General features: G+C 33.5%; 3 protein-coding genes across 10 annotated transcripts in view; 2 read left to right on the top strand and 1 right to left on the bottom strand.

Annotated features, from left to right (window-relative positions):
* The window catches only part of rgl3a (ral guanine nucleotide dissociation stimulator-like 3a), a 120975-nt gene extending 112961 nt beyond the window's left edge, over window positions 1–8014 (top strand). For all 6 annotated transcript variants that reach the window (XR_015493178.1, XR_015493183.1, XR_015493184.1 and 3 more), the window contains one exon: window positions 7844–8014. The gene's annotated coding sequence lies outside the window, so the exon portion shown is untranslated. The remainder of the gene's footprint in view (window positions 1–7843) is intronic.
* Window positions 5328–18059, bottom strand: klf1 (Kruppel like factor 1 (erythroid)). The gene is given in 3 exon segments (NM_130936.2): window positions 5328–7989; window positions 13868–14723; window positions 17787–18059. Coding segments are annotated over 3 exon segments (1098 nt in total). The 5' UTR covers window positions 17853–18059; the 3' UTR covers window positions 5328–7813.
* LOC137495917 (uncharacterized) overlaps window positions 7876–20546 on the top strand; it is a 70571-nt gene continuing 57900 nt past the window's right edge. The window contains exon 1 of one of the 3 annotated variants that reach the window (XM_087256582.1): window positions 7876–8014. In XM_087256582.1, coding sequence (XP_087112708.1) covers window positions 7966–8014 — 49 coding nt within the window. In that variant the 5' untranslated portion in view covers window positions 7876–7965. The remainder of the gene's footprint in view (window positions 8015–20546) is intronic. The other 2 variants (XM_087256581.1, XM_087256578.1) reach the window with 2 other exon arrangements.

Raw genomic sequence — 20546 nt, 5'->3', positions numbered from 1 at the left:
CAGGGTAGGCTAAGGACAGAGAGATGTCAACAAGAGATGTTGTTTGTAACTTAGTCACTTTCACAGGCAATTCGAGATAGGTGTTTTTTTCTTCCAAAGGACATCGAATACATTTGTTAAAATCTGAAACTGGGGTTGATTCATTTTCCTTTTTTAAAACATGTACATTTTTCTTGTATTCTAAATTATTCAACCTGACAACACAGATTTCCCTTTCTGTGTCACTATGCTACTGAATTATAAATGTGTTATTTTTTCTCCAGAAGATTTCTGCGCTTGTAGATAAAACATTGCACCATTTGGGTAAAACATTATAGATTATTTGATTGATTGATACATTTATATTTATTTTATTTATTACATGAACATTTATTTATTAGTCGTTTAGCAGATGCTTGCAATTGAGGAGGCATTCAGCAATTCAACGAGAAGAGGCAATACACACAAGAAGTGCTAGTTCTACAATGGAGCTGTTTGTGCTCAGAGAATTTAGTGCTAGAGTTAGAAGAAAGACACATTGAAGAAAAAGGTTGTATAATTTACAAATTTCAGATGTTTTTAAAGTCTTTTTTTTGGTAAAAGAGTTAGAAACGGTTTCAAAGTAATACTGCGTTGCAGTAAGCAAAATATAAAAAAAGATTTTTGTTTGTAAATTTACATTTATGTATATAAAATTGTGTTAATAACATAAGAAGATTAAGGAAATATATTTTATTTGTATGTAAAGGTTCTGTTTGTAATTAACAAAACCAAACAAAACATTTTCCCATAATAAGGAAAATTGTTTATCAACATTTTCATTGCCAAAATAAGTGAACTAGGGAATCAGGGTGTTGCTTACAAAATGAACAATTAGAATCAATATCTTTTTTGTATTTTATTAAGAGAGTATTGACTGGATATGTACGATGAATAATCACAGAATCAGTCTTGAGTAGCTCCCAGCTGTGTGTGCAATGAGTGGAATACCGGGACAGGTGTGTGTGTGTGGTGTCTGAAAGGAGTTGTAGTTCATATGGTGGAAGAATTTTTGTCTGAGTGAATGTGAATGTTCTCCTGTGATCTATGAGGATTAGATCGCTGGTAATCTTTTAGTGTTTTAGTGTGTAAAAAACATGATTGGGCATGTGCTGGTTCTGCATAGTTGTATAGCTCATATTAGTCTCTTGCTACAGAATATACAGTGTAACAATCATATAACCTTTTTAAAAATAAAAAAGAACAAGAAATGTAGATTTGCGCGTGTGTGTGATTTGACGAACAAACAAAAACATTTACATGTATACCAAATAAATGAAACCGTAAACTGAGCATGAATGGACTTCTCTTAGTTAAACTGAATCCTCACGTAACCTCACTCTTCTTCTGTGTAATGCTGTAGGATCACCTTGCTCTGGGCAAGATTACAAGTCTTGGCTCTGGACACGCAAGCCATGCACCAGAGTGTGTGTGTGTGTGTGTGTGTGTGTGTGTGTGTGTGTGTGTGTGTGTGTGTGTGTGTGTGTGTATGTACTACAAGAGAAGAATAGTGTAACATAAGTGTAGAAGTTCTGTCACTTGTTGATTATTCAAGATATGAAATACCATCAGAGTGAATTCATATGACAAATGTTTTAATGAACTATCTCGTCACCACTGATAATCCAGACACAAGATGGCGCCAAACAGTCAAAAAGGGCGCCAAGAGAGTCGACCATAAATATGGATGTGATTGTGAACTTATTTGCTGATGGTCAACTCGAATGATCCTGTGTATTTTCAGCGGTTATCTTGGAATAACATACATTGGAACATAGTGACTGACCAATCAGAATCAAGCCCTCTATTACGTGTAAATAAACTATGCCATTCTTTTACAATCTTTAAATAGATGTTGCAACAATTGACATCTATATTAGGAACACCACCATATTAAAACACACACACACACACACACACACACACACACACACACACACACACACACACACACACACACACACACACACACACACACACACACACACACACACACACACACACACACACACAAAGAAAAATACCATGGAAGCCAATAGCTGTTTTTTCACCAATCCTTCAGTAATTTAACAGAAACTTTAACAGGTTTGGAACAAATGTAGGATGAGTAAAAGACGACAGACTTTAAATTTTTGGGTGAACAATCCCTTCTTAGATATGAGTTGTTGTTCTTCCCAAACTTGCAGAGTGACCTTTTCACCATGGGTCACTGATTGTTGTTTAACAGTATAATATGTATCTAATAAGATCACATTGATCGTATTAGGCCCAGCAATGTGCCAAACTATTTCTTATGTCTAAATGCCAGATATTTTTTAAATCTTTATTAGTCATTATTTGTCCTGAAACAACACAAGAACATACTGTAGACACATATCATTTCCATATGAGAAAATCCTGAAATGTTAAAAAAATACAAATAATTATACACTACCTGACAAAAGACTTGTCGCCTATCCAAGTTTTAGGAACAACAAATAATAATAACTGGATTTCTAGTTGATCAGTTGGTATCAGAATTGACTTATATGAAAGGCAAAGGCCTCTACATTACACTTATTTTACCAAATAAAATATGATCATGCCTTGACTTGAAAAATAATTTAATTAGGACTGAAAAAAAATTATTTAATTTCTTAACAGAAATAATGTACAGTATAGAATATAAAGTCATGCTGCAGTGGAAAAGAATGAATATTGTGTATGACTCCCATGAGCTTGGAGGACTGCATCCATACATCTCTGGAATGACTCAAATCACTTATTAATAAAGTCATCCGGAACGGCAAAGAAAGCTTCTTGCAGGACTCCCAGAGTTCAGCAAGATCCTTTGGATTCATCTTCAATGCCTCCTACTTCATCTTACCCCAGACATGCTCAATAATGTTCATTTCTGGGGACTGGGCTGGCCAATCCTGGAGCAACTTTGATGTGGAGGCTGAAGTATGAGAAGGAGTGCTATCCTGCTGAAGAATTTGCCCTCTTCTGTGGTTTGTAATGTGATGGGCAGCACAAATCACAGGTCTTGATACCTCAGGCTGTTGATGTTGCCATCCACTCTGCAGATCTCTTGTACACCTCCATACTGAATTTAACCCCAAACCATGATTTTCCTTCACCAAACTTGACTGATTTCTGTGAGAATCTTGAGTCCATGTGGGTTCCAGGTCTTCTGCAGTATTTGTGATGATTGGGATGCAGTTCAACAGATGAATCATGGGAAAAATTAACCTTCTGCCACTTTTCCAAATGATCAATTAGAAGTCAAGTTATTATTTGTTGCTTTTACAACTGGGATCAACAACAAAACCTCAGTGTATACCTTTTCCTACTTTTTAAAAATCAGATATAAGCATTTAAACAAGTGTTTCAACTTTGGATAATTTTAGACACTCTTATTTACAGAGCATTTTAAGTGACTGGTTAAATTTGCTTTGATGTAAATTATATCAGTGTAAATGAGTTGGTTTCGTCTTAAAAAAAATAAAATATCTGGCCAATCATGACAAATACTACTTTATTTGCACTGAAAAAAAAATGTTGTCTGCAAAATTGTTGCAAACAATTTATGTTGAATTTAAACAAACAAATTAAATTTAATAATGTTCAACTTAATTTTATTGTTTAAATTCAACATTAACAAATTGTTTACAACCCCTTAACTTAAAAAAAATAAGTAAATTCAAAAAATCATCTTTGAATCATTTTTTTTTCAGTGTGGTTTTTGGTGTAGTTTGTTTAAAAAAAGCTTGTCAAGGAATTTCTAAATGTGTTTAAGTAATAAAAAGTGGTACAGTAAAACATGGTAAAAATGTGGTCATTTTTTATTATTTAGGAAATATTTTCTCTCATTCACTTATTATTGAGAAATTGCTGATCAAATACAAGATGGTTATTACCATTTACTATATATATATATACATATATATTTATTTAGAAATTAATGAAACATTTTTAAACATTTAAAAAGAAAATTGACATTCATTCATTTATTCATTATTTAATTCATTTATTCAGGTATAGTTTACACCACCCATGCCCACAGTGCTTTGTGTCCTAAGATGCCCTAAACAGTGATCACTTACGCTTATCTGATGCTCAAAACACCACCCAGACTAATCCCAGGCTTCTTAATCTCTCTTGTATCCCACAGGTTAAATACAGTAAACCAATATACATTACCCGAAGTTACGCTGTCCATGGTTTTTGTTTGCAGCATTTTCTGCTTATTGTATTTATATCGGCTATTACAGTAATGGCTCTGAAGTGTGTTTGTGTGTTTTGTCAGCTTTCTTCATTTTTACAGTGGCATATATATACTGAATGCAACTTTCAGGAAAAATGATTTAGTTATTAGACTTAGACAAAAAGTAATACCAAATAGGCATAATATGAACAGCTGAAGTCTCCGTCTAGTAATTATTTGACTTCATAATTATTCATTTATTCATTTTCTTTTCGGCTTAGTCCCTATAGTCACCTACAGTATAGCACATGTCTTTGGACTGTGGGGGAAACCAGAGCCCCTGGAGGAAACCCACGCCAACACAGGGAGAACATGCAAAAACTTCACACAGAAATGCCAACTGACCCAGCCGAGGGCGATCTTCTTGGGGTGAGGCGATCGTGCTACCCACTGCGCCACCGTGATGCCTGACTTTATACTATTTTAGATTAAGGTTTTCAAATGTGTACATATAAATCACAAAATACAATAATAATACTGTATTTATTGAAAAGACCCATTTATATATTGGAAGTTCTACATAATCTTGAAAATTATTCATTCTTAAACTGGTTTTAATATGTTGTGTTTTCATCTGCTAACACATAACTCAAAACCTGAGGGGTGTAAACTTATGAACAGGATGGTTGGTGGTTCATTGTTCTTATTTAGTTTAAAAGTCATAATTTTGTATTTTTATTTAGCATTTCAGAAGAAAATTAAATAATAACACATACCCCAGAATGCGTAATAAGAATAAAAGGTACCCCAAATCATTTATCACCCTGAGTTTTAATATTTTTCCTTCTGTACTTTGTTTTGATTCGTTTTTTTTTTAAGTGGAAGTGAGGGGAAATCACATTATGAAATATATATGTATGTTTATATTTACATCAATACACACTCAAATGCTGTGTTTGAGCACAAATTTGAGTAAAATATGTACAAAGCTTTATGTTAAAGATTTATTTCAGGTTATTAAAACAAGCTTTATGCTACACGTTGTAGAGCTCTTGATGCGTTGGCGCTGTGTTGTGTGTAGATTCGTTGCCATCTATTGGTAGAAAATGAGTCTTACAGAAAGAACAGAACTGCGGTTGCTTTATTAGTGAATAAGATCACATAAATAAATGATCAAATTATCACTAAAACTCAAATTGGCATCAAAAGCAAATTGACCATTTATTTTTATTTATCTTGATGGCATTTTGATATATAGATAGCAAAATTACCATTAAACATGAAGAATTTTATAACATTAAAAATGCCACAGAACTTATAAGGACACAATGCACTTGCAACTTGCTCACAATAAAGACTATAGACAATAAATAAGAAATTAGATGCAAATATAAAATCAAAACGACAAAATAAAACATCATAGTTGACCTGAACGACATTGTTTTGTGTTGAAAATTAAAAAAAAATCACACATCAAGCTACATATATTTCTTTAAGCTACACATATGTACACAAGTTAATGCTGATTCGAATTCATTTTTGAATCGTTACAGCAAATAATTTTTCAGATTCATTTTATTTTCAGTTTTCTAATAATTTTTTCTTTTCCTCACAGTAATACATATTTAAATCAATTGATTACCGTTTCCTAATTCATACAGTTTACTTAAATTGGAAATAAGCCTGATGTTTTTTTTACTTTAACTTCAAATTTGGAGCTGTGAAACCTGCAATTAATTACGATTTTTTTTTAAAATAATCACCAACTCGTCTCCTTTGTCGCATAATGTACTGTACAGTATGTACATGTCAGTTGTATTGTCTGCAGTGTTGAGGAAAGTTACTTTTGAAAGTAATGCATTACAATATTGAGTTACTCTCCAAAAAAGTAACTAGTTGTGTTACTTTCTATGTAATGCGTTAGGTTACTCGTGAGTTACTTTTGTGTTACTTTTCGTATGGCTGAGGCTTGACCTTTTTCAGAACATGCAAGTAGGGCTGGACCGAAAAATAATATCTCGATATCATTAATGTTGTTAGCAATGATAAGCTCTGGACTTTTTTTACTCTATTTTGATCTAAGATCCAATCACACAGCAAAAATGTGCAACAATGGGAATGTAAAAGTGTGTTGATATTAGAGATGTACTGAATTTTTGGCCACTGAAAATTTTGCGGCCAAAAATAAGTTATGCCATTTAATGGACTCTCTGATTTTTGTGGCTTCAGTCATTGTTGGGGGACTCATTTAAATCTGGAAGCATTAACAACTTATATTGAAATACATATTGTTATCGTTGGGTATGGAAAATAATTACGAGATTGCATTTTTGTCATATCTCCAAGCCCTACTCGCAGAGTTTTTTTTTTTTTTTTTTTTTATGACGAGCTTTGCAACTAACAACACTCTCTATAACTTTCTTTTAGCTTTAAAAAACACACACACACATCTAAAAATTGTTTAGAATAAAGTGATCTTTTGAGCTATACATGCCGTATATACAGAATAATGCAAATTTAAAGCAACATGTTTGCTACTTTTGTACTTTTTTCCTATGCATTAAGTAGTCAGTCCAGTGAGACAATCCACTTTTCAAAATGTCAATTTTAATTCAACAATTAATTTTTTAAAGCTATTCAAGGTGAAGTTGTTACGTCTTTTTACCAGAGCTTGCCATCGCATAATTTCAGGAGTTGAAGATTCATAGACAGTGTATAGAGGTAAAGAAGACGGCTCATTAAAATACAAATGTTTGATCGAATGCGATGCTGTAGATGTTACGATCTTTCATTGACTTTTCCTCGACGTATAGTTAAAGTCAAAAGTATTCGCCCTCCTGTAATTTATTTTATTTTATTTATTTGTTACATTTTTTTTTATTTTTCCCAAATGATGTTTAACAGAGCAAGGAACTTTTCACAGTATTTCTTATAATATTTATTTCTTCTAGAGAAAGTCTTATTTGTTTTATTTCCGCTAAAATAAAAGCAGTTTCCAATTTTTTAAAGACATTTTAAGGTCAATAATTTTAGCCTCCTTAAGCATTTTTTTATAGTCTACAGAACAAACCACTGTTATACAATGAATTGCCTAATAAACCTAGTTAAGCCTTTAAATGTCACTTTAAGTTGTATAGAAGTGTCTTGAAAAATAGCTAGTAAAATATTATTTATTATCACCATGGCAAAGTAAATAAAATAAATCAGTTATTAGAAATGAGTTATTAAAGCTATTGTGTTCAGAAATAATTTTTTTCTCTGTTAAAAAGAAATTGGGAGAAAAGTATACAGGGGGACTAATAATTCTGACTTCAAGTGTATGTGTGCTATCTGGGTTAATTAAACTAAAAAGTAACTTGCATTACATTCATTTTTAAAAGTACTGCATTACTTTACTCTTTACTTCAAAAAGTAATATCATTGCGGAACTTGCATTACTTGTAACACGTTACCCCCAACACTGATTGTATGTGTATATAATAGTGCTTCTATACTTTCTTTATCATGCATAAACAGCGTCCAGCATCTCTCCAGCTGAACACAGGTCCTCGCAAGCCTTTGAAATGGATGAAGCTCATGTGGTTTGTTGTGTTTTTTTAGTGTTTTTCCTCACACGTGTCTCTTCATGTGTAACGCCAGGTGGTCGGACCTGCTGAAGGCTCTGTGGCACAGCAGACACTCGTACGGCTTCTGTCCGGTGTGTTTTCGGAAGTGTCTCGTCAGCTCGTCTGAACGGGCGAACTTCCACCCGCAGCCATCCCATGTGCAGTGATACGGCTTTTCACCTGCGGACAACAGATAAAAATACAGGTAAGTCTCGCAAGTTTTTGATGTGGCTAATTCATAAATCAATCTCATTCGTACAATTTAGTACGATATGCTCATTCCCCAATAACAGTTGGGTTTAGGGGTGAAGTTTGGTGCCATGCCTCCTTTTAAAAGTTGTACATTTTCCAATGACAGCTAGTGTTTTTCAGCCAACGATAAACTTCCAGTGAAAGGTTTATGTGACGCTTGGTTCCTCTTACAGCATTGATGTTGTCATGTAATTAAAATATAATCAGACTTAAGCATTTATTTAGTTTTTCAGCATAAAACAAGATGAAAGACAGTGTAAACACAAGTATTGTCAGTAGCTAGGCTAGCGCAGAAAGTCCATTTAAAATGGAAAAAAGTTTGGATATTTTAAAGACATTGCGCTGAAAAATCTAATTTAATGTAGTGCTTCCTGTCCGCTCTGATGCCCACTTTATATCATACATCAATCAGTCAGTGAAGATCATTGCTGGTTGATTAAAAGTGCAGTATGTAAGTTTGACACCCAGTGGTTCAAGTAGGTATTGCATCTCTGGATCAAAACAAAGGCAAGCGCAGGTTGCCAGATTGAGGACAGAAGCAAGTGAATTAAACAGTGTTCTAAGTAAAAGCAACGGCACCTGATAGAAGGAATATTTCCCATATTAAAAGTGTTTTTGTCCTAACCAACACCTCGCATTTATATTTTAGAAATGGCTTCTATTTCTCACAGGCGAACAACAGAAGAGTATGACAATGATCACCTCAGGTACACCTAATGTGCTTTATTCAGTGTTAAATGCTAATAATGTGAGTTTGAATGCCATTTTACATGGCATTTATTACCATACCACTACAAGCAGAAGCAGATAGTTCACCTCAGATCTTGAAAAAAATGAAATAAACCATTTAAAATAAAACTTTAGAACCTTAGACTCAAAACCAACACATATCAGTGATTCAGCATCTACATTTAATAATGTTAAAGATGGCTAATATGTAATAAATAGATTATAAGCCTTACCATTTAGTGAGTGAAGGCATATTCTGTGCTTCTGATTGGCTGTATTTAAATTTTTGTCGTGTTTCGTCTGGTGCAAACAGCCGAATTACTTATCACTGCATAGCTCGTCACATAGCGTGTTGTTAGGACACGGGGTTACAATGTATCTTGAACACCTAATGGTAGCCATATTGCACGCAATGGCATCCATATTGCACCAGACCGTACACCACACACCACACACCAGCTGATTGGTGGTTTGAAGGCCATGATGGACGAAGGCCAGTGGGCAGATTTGGCCAGGATGTTTAGCCCTGCTTAGCTTCAGTGGGCAACCATGTGAGAGTTGAAGAGAGCTATAGCTGCCGGCCAGTTAATAACCACCTCATGTGGAACTGAATCTGTCTCATTTCGGAGTCTGATACTGTCCATCAGAGGTCGCATTTCAGTCACAGACAGATGCTTTCAGAGCCTTTTTAAATGAATGAATGAATAAATGAATGAATGTTTTCCAGAAAGGCAATCCAGGGTGCTGAAATATACTTGGATGAACTGGCAGTGAGCAGGGTAAATTTAACCAAAACAAAGACAGTTGTTCTGGCGCGGAAAACACATTTTCAAAGCAGAATATCTGACCTCAGCATTGTTTTTCAGATAAAGTAGTATTTTCACTTGGCATGTTTCTTAAATATCTGCAAACATTTATGCTTTAAAAGAGTCAAAAACTTACATACAGTACAGCACCTTTAAAAGTTAGTGTGCATTTTCCTTTTGGAAAAAGTCTCATTTCTTTTAGTTTCGCTAGAATGAAAGTAAAAAAAAATATTAAAATCTAAAATTAAGGTATGTATTATTAGCCAGCTAAAAAAAATGTATGATTTGATTGGCTACAAAAAAACCCCACTTATTTTCAATGATGTGCCCAATTAACCTGGTTAAGCTTTTAAATAGCACTTTAAGTTTTACAGTCAGAATTTTGAGATAAAATTCTAAATTTAGAATATGAAGTCATAAAATCAGAATTATGAGTTATAAAGTCACAATTTTGAGAAATAAAGTCATAATTCTAAAATAAAAAGTCACAATTTGAGATTTAGTCACAATTCTAAATGATAAAGTAAAAAGTCACAATAACTTTTTAATTTATTTGTTTATTTGTGGCAGGAACAGGAGAGCTAATAATTTGGATTTCAAGTAAATTTGCCACTTTTATAAATGTGCAATCATTTGATTATGGTTTGTAAAATGGATGCTTTACAAAAGTTTTTTTTTGTTGTTTTTTATAAATGTTTCGCTCAAACTAGGCTTTAAGAAAAATGAAAATGAGTCTGACCTCAGTAAATATTAGCAACAGGATATGATGTCATGCAATAGGGTTTGCATGTGTTTGAATGAGGCAAATGTGTTATTGTTTCTGTTAAACTAAGGTTAATGAAAATTTGTATTGTATCACAGATAAATAAGGTAAAACATATTGAGAAAATATGTTTAAATGAGAACATTTGAACTTTTAAAAATAAAAAATTTAAAGTACTACAAAATTACTAGAATTAAAACCCAAACAACAGCGGATTAAAGATATCTAAAAGATATCTAAAATATAATAATAAAATAAAATAAAATATTGTAAAAAAACAAATAAACTAATAATGTTCATTATAAATTATCAAATGAAATTAGTGTAATAAGCAGTATAAATAAATCATTAAACATTTTACTGAAAAACACACAGCTATTACAGGTATAACATTAATCTGTCATCATAATTTTATTTTATTTTTGTTCAATGACCACCACAGTAAGAGAGGTAGATATTATTTAGACAGTTTAAAAATATATTTAAGCCTAACCACAAAACCAAGTCATAAATTCAGCATAGTTTGTTAGCAAATGACAATATTATGGCTGAGATGCAACTATTTGAAAATTTGGAATCTGAGAATTAAACAAAAAATCTTATTTAAAGTTGTTTAAAAAGTTTGTTTTTATATATTTGCAGAAGGAAATTTACAAAATGAACATGATCTTAACTAGGTTGTTGCTAGATCAGATATGGTTTGGGCTTGAAGTCAACGAGAATTGTTTATATTATTTATGAAATTTCCCATTAATTGTATTTTATTAACAGTTTACCCCCACCCTAACTCTAAATCCAACCGTCACAGTAATCTAAAAGCAGTAGTTGTACCAAATATTTTTTTATGTTATCTAATAAATTATATTTTTTAATGCCTACAACCCCCCAACCCTAAACTCAACCATCACAGTACTGTAGAAATCTAAATTATTGTTATACAGTGTCATAAAAAATGAAGCTATGTTGATGTGCATATCGCACTGCCAGCGGCCGGATATCTGATCAAGACTTTACCTCTTTACTAGGGCATATGACAATAAAAATCATTTAGAAAAATATAAAGTCTATTGTTTCATGTTATTATGCTATATCGATTATTTTGTTATGTCAAAGAAAACACTAAGGTAATACTTTTTCATCATTTAGATGACCAATCTGGATGCAGACTGAAACATGGTCCATGATAAAATTGTTGCAAGCTTAAAAGTACAGTTTACATTTAGCATTTTATTATTCAATATTTTATGTTATGCCTGCAATAATCACCTTTTAAAAAGTGTTTTATATTTCATTAATTTTTTTATTAATATTTAAACATTTTAATCAAACATTTTCCACAAAAGTTGCTGAAAAGTAAGAAAAATAATCACACATGTTTGAGCGTATACTATCATTTTTGCCATATTGCCCAGCCATGACTAGTTTTATTTTTTTAAATTGGCATGTAAATACAGAAAAATGTATTATTTTGACTATTATTTTAGAATATTCCTACAAATATACCTGTGCAACTTGTTCCAGAGTCACATATAGTTTAAACATCTGGCAACACAAAATGACTTTCTAAAAAAATGAAACACAAAAAACTTCTAAATGCCGTCTTAAATTGTTTTTAAAAATTGGCCTTTTTATTAGGCTCCTCTGTCTAGGTTCAGTAATTTCACTTTTATGGCAAATAGTAAGTTCTTTTCATGGTATTTAAAGTGAAATTACCAGGGCTCGACATTAACCATACAAAAATGCCAAATGCAGGTAGATTTTAGCTCTCGGGTAAGACAGCTGCTCTCACTATAGCCATTTTGGCTGGTTGAATAAAAAAATTTAAATTGTAGTTTTCTTAAATCTAAGTTCGACAATAAGCACGGCCCAATATGCGTGCAAATGTCATCTTATAATCGAGAAGCAGCATGACTTATAAAAATAACTGTGTTCGTGCGGGCAAAAGAAAGCAGGTGAATACCTTATGAGAGGATGATTACTCGCCTGCACAGGTGATATGATGCGTGCAACTGTTAAAAAGCGTGCTCGCTCTCATTTACTTGTATGATCAACCATGTGTGGAGTAAACGCAACTGGTGCAATCGGTTTTCTTTGAAACAGACTAGACAAAAAGCGATGGTCGTGTACCCACAGTCCTGCTGCTTTCAAGAGCTCAAGATTGAAAAAAAAGTATTGGTGTGTAAGCAGCAGCAGTCACTGCTTTCGTTCTAATTATTCTTTGAACAGATTATTAACAGGCCTAACATTAACATCATGTGCATGTGATCATCCTTTTATTATCACACACGGTATGTTTTCATCTGCTTTTGTTTGCTAAGTTATTTTTGTTAATATAGTTTAATTATCATCCTTTACAACAGCATTGCTTTAATATGAGATTAACTCCCCATTTATGTGTAGTAACTGCTGATAGGACAGATTACTGTGCATATTTTAGAGACATGACAATCGATCTTTTTAAATGTCAAAAAAAGAAAAAAAGAAAAAAAAGAAAAGTTTTGTTGAATAAAGCACATGTATGCAGCTATATTTTGCTTGTTTTTTCTTGACCACAATCAAGAAATAATTATTTTATTTTTGGTGTGGTCAGAGATAAATTTAGTAAATCCTTAATTTTGAGCCCTAAAAAAGTCATGTGAAATAAAAACCAATTGCAATGCAACACAACCCATTTGCTCATGCACAGTGAGCAAGCTCATACACAACACACACAAAAGGTGAAATGAATGAGCAGGCATGTGGACATAACACAACATCTAAATCAAGTAATTTTAGCATGTCAAAGTCATATTTATGCATATAAAATATATTTTCCTAACAACAAAAGTGTGGCTAGACACAGGGGCAGACTGGCCATCTGGCAATTCTGGCAAATGCCAGAAGGGCTGGACCAATTTTTAAATGTGGGCCGGTCAGTTTTTTTTTTTTTAATATGTTATTGTTTTTAAGTGCAGACAGCTTTTATCTCTTGCTAGATGTGATATTTTGATGATAATAATAATAATAATAACAAATATTAAGCATTTGGCCCAATCTGCAACTGCCGCCTGGTTTCAAGATTGGCCGACCCAATCCAAGGTTACCCATACATAATCAAAATCTGGCAAGAATGTCATATTATTTCACCATCTGTAGACTAAATAGTGAATGTGCGTGTCTGTGGGTGGGGCTGTGTCGGTGTGGTAATGTGGGCTGGTGTGGCTACAGTGCCAGGGCTGAATTTTTGTCCCAGTCCATCCCTGGCTAGACAACAAAAATGGCGAGTGGCTAGTAACGTTGGAAATCTACTAGCCACAGTGGCTGGTGATCAAAAAAGTTAATGTCAAGCCCTGGAATTAACCCAACATAAACACAGGAGGGTGATAAAAATGCTCATCTTTAATGGAAATTTCAGATGGCACTTAAAGGTTTCTGCATCTGAACTCTTCACATTTAAAACACATCTTCCTAGAGTAGCGTTAAAACATTAGAGACAGCCATAATGCATGAAAGTGTGTTTTTAGCTTACCTGTGTGTGTACGGAGGTGTGCTTTGAGATGAGAGCTCTTGGTGTATGTCTTCTGGCAGCCTGGATATTCACAGCTGTGCACCGTGGCTTTCCTCTTGACCAGCCCTCTGCGGATGCGCTTGCTCTCAAGGCCTGCAGGTGGCACTGTGGAGTCGGGCACCATGCTCTGTGTGGAGGGAAAGTGGCTCTGCGGCGGCAGCCTGTGGACGTAGTTTGCCTGCTGCTGGTAGAGTCTGGGATGCGAGTAGCTCGGGATGAAGTTGTAGTGATGATGCGGAGGAAAGACCACTGTTTCCATTGTGATCCCCTGCGTTTGGACAAATTTGGAGTCTGGGAAGGATATCAGAGGCGCAGGCTGATAGTAATGTCCGAAATCCCAGGACTTCCCCATTTTTCCCATGCTGCTGTCTCTGTTTACATTACTTGTGACAGGGAAAGCACTGAACTGCTGGGGGTTTTCTGCCTGGGAATATGATTTGGCAGCTTGTTGATCTAGAAATCCACCATTAAACTGGAGGTCAGGAGGCAGGGAGGAACTTAAGGTTGCTTCAGGAGGAAGCAGCTCAGCTAGGGAACTTGCAACGCGCACTTGATGTCTGTTTGGTTTTGGTGCGTTCAGCTCCTGATAAAGATCTGGACTGTGAAGCTGGTCCTGTAGGGTCGGCCGCTGGGGAGTGTAGTTTTGAGAGTTGGACCGTTCAGGTGACATACTGGCCCAGTCAGACAGTAGGAACTCCATGTCCCAGCATCCCTCGCTGTCGTCCTGGTGCTCATCAGTCAGGAACTGGGAAGGTTTGTAGCTGGCTGGGCTTTGGTGCAGATCCTTGGAGTCCAGATCCAGAAAGCCTTTTTCAAACTTACCAACCATTGAGGAAGACATCAGATATTAAAACAAAAGAGATATCAGTGAAAAGTATTTGTTTTAAAAAAAAATATTTGATATATATTGAACTTCTCATTGGAATACAGTGGAGATCATATTTACAGATCTATATTATGGGGTCACTGTTTAGAGGCTAGTTCTGGTGAACTAGTGATGTCCTGAGAATCTTCAGTTCAATTCAAGTTTGTTTGTATAGCGCTCTTCACAATAATTATAATTATCAAAACAGCGTTAGAAAAGGTGCATATTAATGTATTACAATCAAATTCAGAAAAGTTAAGGTTATAAGGTATCATAACTTTAACACTTTAAATAATTGACTAGTAACTAATAGCTTTTAACAGTTAAAGCTGTTATACAGTTGAAGTCAGAATTATTAGCCTCCTGTTTATTTATTTTCCCCCAATTTCTGTTTAGTGGAGAGATTTTTTTCAACACATTTCTAAACATAATAGTTTTTATAACTCATCTGTAATAACTGATTTATTTTATCTTTGCCATGATGACAGTAATTAATATTTTACTTGATATTTTTCAAGACACTTCTATACAGCTTAAAGTGACATTTAAATGCTTAACTAGGTTAATTTGGTTAACTAGGCAGGTTAGGGTAATTAGGCAAGTTATTGTATAACGATGGTTTGTTCTGTAGACTATTGAAAAAAAAATAGCTTAAATAATATTGTAATAATATATACTAATAATATTGACCTTAAAAAGGCTTTTAAAAATTAAAAACTGCTTTTATTCTAGCCGAAATAAAACAAATAAGACTTTCTTCAGAAGAAAAAATATTATCAGACATACTGTGTAAATTTCCTTGCTCTGTTAAACATCATTTGGGAAATATTTTAAAAAGAAAAGAAAAATCAAAGGGGGGCTATTAATTTTGACTTCAGCTGTATATAAACAGTTAAACTGCAGTTATATATTATATAGGTAATTTCTATGTATATGCAATGAAGAGTGTTTGTGTATTAGGTAGATTGGTGAAGTTGAGAGACTAGTGATGTTCTGTGAGAGACTAGAGAGAGATTGCATTTGGGAACAGAGATGAGGTCCTCAAGGTGAATGCGTACCTTGGCTCTAAGGGTCAAACAACAAAACATAAGGTCAAGTATCTTGGTGTCAGATCTGAGTTTCTGTAGCCATCTCAAAGCAGTTACTAAATCAGCATACTATCATCTCAAAATCATTGCAAGGCTTAGATGCTTTGTTTCTAGTGAAGAACTTATTCATGCTTTTGTCACCAGTAGGGTGGATTACTGTAATGGACTCCTCACTGGCCTTCCCAAAAAGACAGTCAGACAGTTGCAGCGCATCCAGAATGCTGGGGTCAGGATTCTGACCAGCACCAAAAAGTCAAAGTACATCACATCTGTGCTCAGGTCTTTACACTGGCTCCCAGTTACATTCAGAAAAGATTTAAAAGTGTCATTACTTGTCTATAAATCACTGGTGTAGGACCTCAATACATTACAGATATGCTTACTGAATACAAACCTAACAAATCACTCAGATCTTTATCATCAAATAAGTTAGAAATTCCAAGAATTCAGTCAAAGCAAGGTGAATCTGCTACTACACCTCTCACTGCTGGAATCAGCTTCCAGAAATGATCAAATATGCTCCAACATGAGGCACATTCAAATCAAGACTTAAAACACATCTGTTTAGCTGCGCTTTTTCTGAATGAGCACTGTGCTACGTCCGACAGATCACAATATTATGTCTTTCTATGCTTTTTCATTCTTTTCTAACCTGTTTTAACACATTTTAATCTGTTGTTGTCTGTTTTATTAATTTTCAATTCTTTTATTTTTTATTCGCTCATCTCTTTTATTCCTATTTATATAAAGCACTTACAAATACCACTGTGTATGAAATGTGCTATATAAATAAACTTGCCTTGCCTTGCCAAGAGAGAGAGAGAGAGAGAGAGAGAGAGAGAGACACTAGTGAAGTCCTGTGACAAACTAGTTCTGTCCTGTGAGACACTAGTGAAGTGTGAAAGACTATTGGAGTCCTATGTAAGACTAGTGATGCACTGAGAGATTAATGATGTCCTGTGAGAGACAATTGAAGTGTGAAAGACTAGTGATGCTCTGAGAGATTAATGATGTCCTGTGAGAGACAATTGAAGTGTGAAAGACTAGTGATGCCCTGAGAAATTAACGAGAGACTAGTGAAGTGTGAGAGACTAGTGAAGTGTGAGAGACTAGTGAAGTCCTATGAAAGACTAGTGAGGTCCTGAGAGATTAATGATGCCTGTGTGGGACTAGTGAAGTCCTAATATTTTTTGTTACCTTCACAATTTATGCTTTTTTCTCTAATTTTGATAGATTTCTTTTCTGTGCTGGATAGCTGTACATTACTTCAATTTCTGAAAACTTCATAAACTGTTCAAAATCTTCTACACTCCAAAAAAATATTTTGCTGCTTGTTTAAACTGCTTAATGAAAACAAATACTCTCAGATAATATTTATTTTTGCTTGTTCAAACTACTTATTTAAAATGAGCTAAAATAACACAATTCTTGAGATTTCATTGGGACAAATTAATTTTTTTTTACGTTCAATCCACATAAATTTGTTAAAAGTGTTAAGTTAACTTAATCGATTTGTGTTGGGTCAACATCAATGAATTGTGTGGAACCCTGCAGTTTTTTTACAGTGTAGAAACAATGAAATTCTTAAGGGTTTCTGGGACAACTTAATTGGTTTTTGTTTAATCGACTTAAATTTCAAAAAATTATATAACTTAACTGATTTGTGTTTGGACAACATGAAGGAATTGTGTGGAACCCAACATTTTGTTATAATTTTGATCTCCACTGTATGTTATGTTCATTTACAACCGCATAGCCTAAGATCTCCATTCAGATTATTCTGTTTTACTTACATTCTCAGGCTTTGTTTAAAACAGATGATCTGGAACTTATGCTCTAAAGTGACTATGTTTAAATAAATAAATACAGTCATAAAAACAGTACATTTAGATAAAGTGAAGAGGTAAATGATGTGAAAGGAACATACCTTCATGTTTTCGGAGTTGGTGCAGAAGTTTGAAAATGAAGGCAGTACGGCTTGAGTCACAGCCATCCGTTTGGTGCCCTTTCAGCATTTATTATACAAACAATTGTCTCCAAATAGAGTGTTTGATATTTGTCCAGAATTGTATTTATTTACATGTGCAATACACAAAGGGTAAGAACCCAGAACTTAGTGTTAAAGTCAAATATATTTACATAAAACTTCACAGTGCCATTAAAGGTTACTTTATCTTCCCCCCTTTCTTTCTCCCTCTCTTTTTTTCTCTATCAGTAAGAAACTTACATGTATGACCCCTGACAGTTGTGATTGTGGGTGGAGTTTAAAACTGAAGCCAGAAATTTGAAAGTCTTTGCATTTTAGTAGGTTAAAATCAGCTAAATTAACAGCAGAGTAAAGAAATGTGGGACAATTTAAATAAAATTATCATTTTTTTTCTATTTATTTTAAACGTTTTGTAAAATACACGATTATCAAGAATTATGGCTGTTCACTGTTGTTTTTAAGAACCAATATGAGTGGGATATTATATCCAGTTGCTCGTAATAATTGCTACATTAGTCAACAAATGAAGGCTAACATAAATTAAAGTACAGTGCTCAGCGTAATTGAGTACACCCCATTTTGAGAATAAATATTTTTATTCATTTCTCAGTAAATATAGGCAATGTATTTTAGTGGATTTAAACAAAACAGATTTATTAAACAGATATGTTTATTCAAATAATAATTTAGGCACCAAATATATTTAGAAATTGAAAAATAATACAATAATATTCAAGCAAAATATTACTAAATTAAAAAAAAAAGTTTGCTTCTCTTCATTTTTTAATCTTTTTTTTTGAACTAGCATTTAATATTTGTCTATAAAATATTTTAACAATTTGGGTGTGCTAGTTTTTGGACCGTTATAATGTTAGATAAGCTTCAGATTTGGCTTCAGTGCTGACTAAAGTAATGCATATGCACAAATATAATATTGTATAGCTTCTTATTAAAATTGTATATATGTATTTAAAAGATTTGTGAGTGGTGTACTTATATATGCTCAGCATTGTAATATTTAAAATTGAAATAATTTTGAAATTAAACAGTGAGCTTGCAATGGATATTAAACATGCTACTGCAAAATATATTAATAGTTTAATATACAATAGAAAAAGGAAAAACTTACAGACTTGGTTAAAAGTTTGAATACATTGAAAATAGTGTTATTAACTGTTTTTGATGTGGAGATATTTTAAAATGGAATGTATTTCCATTACTGTAGTCTTCTGTGTCACATGATGCATATAATAATAATAATAATAATAATAATAATAATAATAATAGTAGTAGTAGTAGTAGTAGTAGTAGTAGTACTAGTAAAAGTATACATTGTGTGACAGCAAATACAGTTGAATTATTGGCCCTCCTGTGAATATTTTTTTCTTTTTTAAATATTTCCCAAATGATGTTTAACAGAGCAAGGAAATTTTCACAGTATGTCTAATAATATTTTTTCTTCTGGAGAAAGTCTTATTTGTTTTATTTCAGCTAAAAAAAAGGAGTTTTAATTTTTAAAAACCATATTAAGGTCAATATTATTAGCCCCCTTAAGCAATTATCTTTTCAATTGTTTACAGAACAAACCACTTATACAATGACCTGCCTAATTACCTTAAATTGCCTGACCTGACTTGCCTAGTTAATCACTTAAATGATACTTTAAGCTGAATTATTATCTTGAAAAATATCTAGTCAAATATTATTTACTGTATCATGACAAAGATAACATAAATCAGTTATTAGAGATGAGTTATTAAAACTATTATGTTTAGAAATGTGTTGAAAAACCTCTCTGTTAAACAGAAATATACAGGGGATAATAATTCTGACGTCAACTGTGCTTCAAAAAGCAAAACAAAACATCTCAACATATGACTTGTAACCTATTCATCATGATATTAAAAGCTAAATTAATGAGAACATTGTTTGCATAGATTGAGCGAGCAGAAATATATAAAACAGAGCATCTACGTTTAAGCTCAGGGCTCTAACTTAATGCGATACCTCTCTCCTGCACATAAAGTCAGCATCTATGTGAGTGTGCGATTCTGAGAAGGCCGGTGTTCAGTAGGTGATTATGTTCTGGAGAGCAGTTATCAGTGTGCTTTGGCTGATCACAGGCCTCCTGTCCTGGAAGAGATAATAGAGCGAGCTCCGGGTCCCTCTGATGCCCCTTTGCCCACTGATAACAGCACAAACACACATTTAATATCACCAAACCTTTTTTTTTGCGACTGAGTTGTTTGTGTTGAAAGCCACTGTATTGTCACATTTGAATGAGAACACATCGTTTCCTTATGCACGTTTACTGTTTTTAGTGCACGAATCAGGTCAGTGCAAGGTTACTCAAATGAGCGGCTAAATAAACACAAGGTTACAGTCTCTTGAAATAATGCAACTCATGCTTGATGGCTGTAGCTGAAACTGAATGTTGGGAGGAAGGGCAACGTTTGGTCATCATGAATGCAAACAGATACAGTCATAATTATTAGCCCTCTGTGCATTTTTTCCCAATATTTCCCAAATGATGTTTAACAGAGAAAGGAATATTTCACAGTATTTCATAAAATATTTTTTCTTCTTAAAAAGAGTCTTATTTGTTTTATTTTGGCTAGAATAAAAGCAGTTTTTTATTATTAAATCCGATTGTAAGGTCAATATTATTAGCTCCTTTAAGCAATTTTTTGTTTAGATTTT

This window comes from Danio rerio, chromosome 6 (genome assembly GCF_052040795.2).
Source record: "Danio rerio strain M-AB ecotype USA chromosome 6, GRCz13ab, whole genome shotgun sequence".
Classification (NCBI taxonomy): Eukaryota; Metazoa; Chordata; class Actinopteri; order Cypriniformes; family Danionidae; genus Danio; species Danio rerio.
Note: the sequence above shows the minus strand (reverse complement) of the source record. Positions and strands in the feature narration are given on the sequence as shown.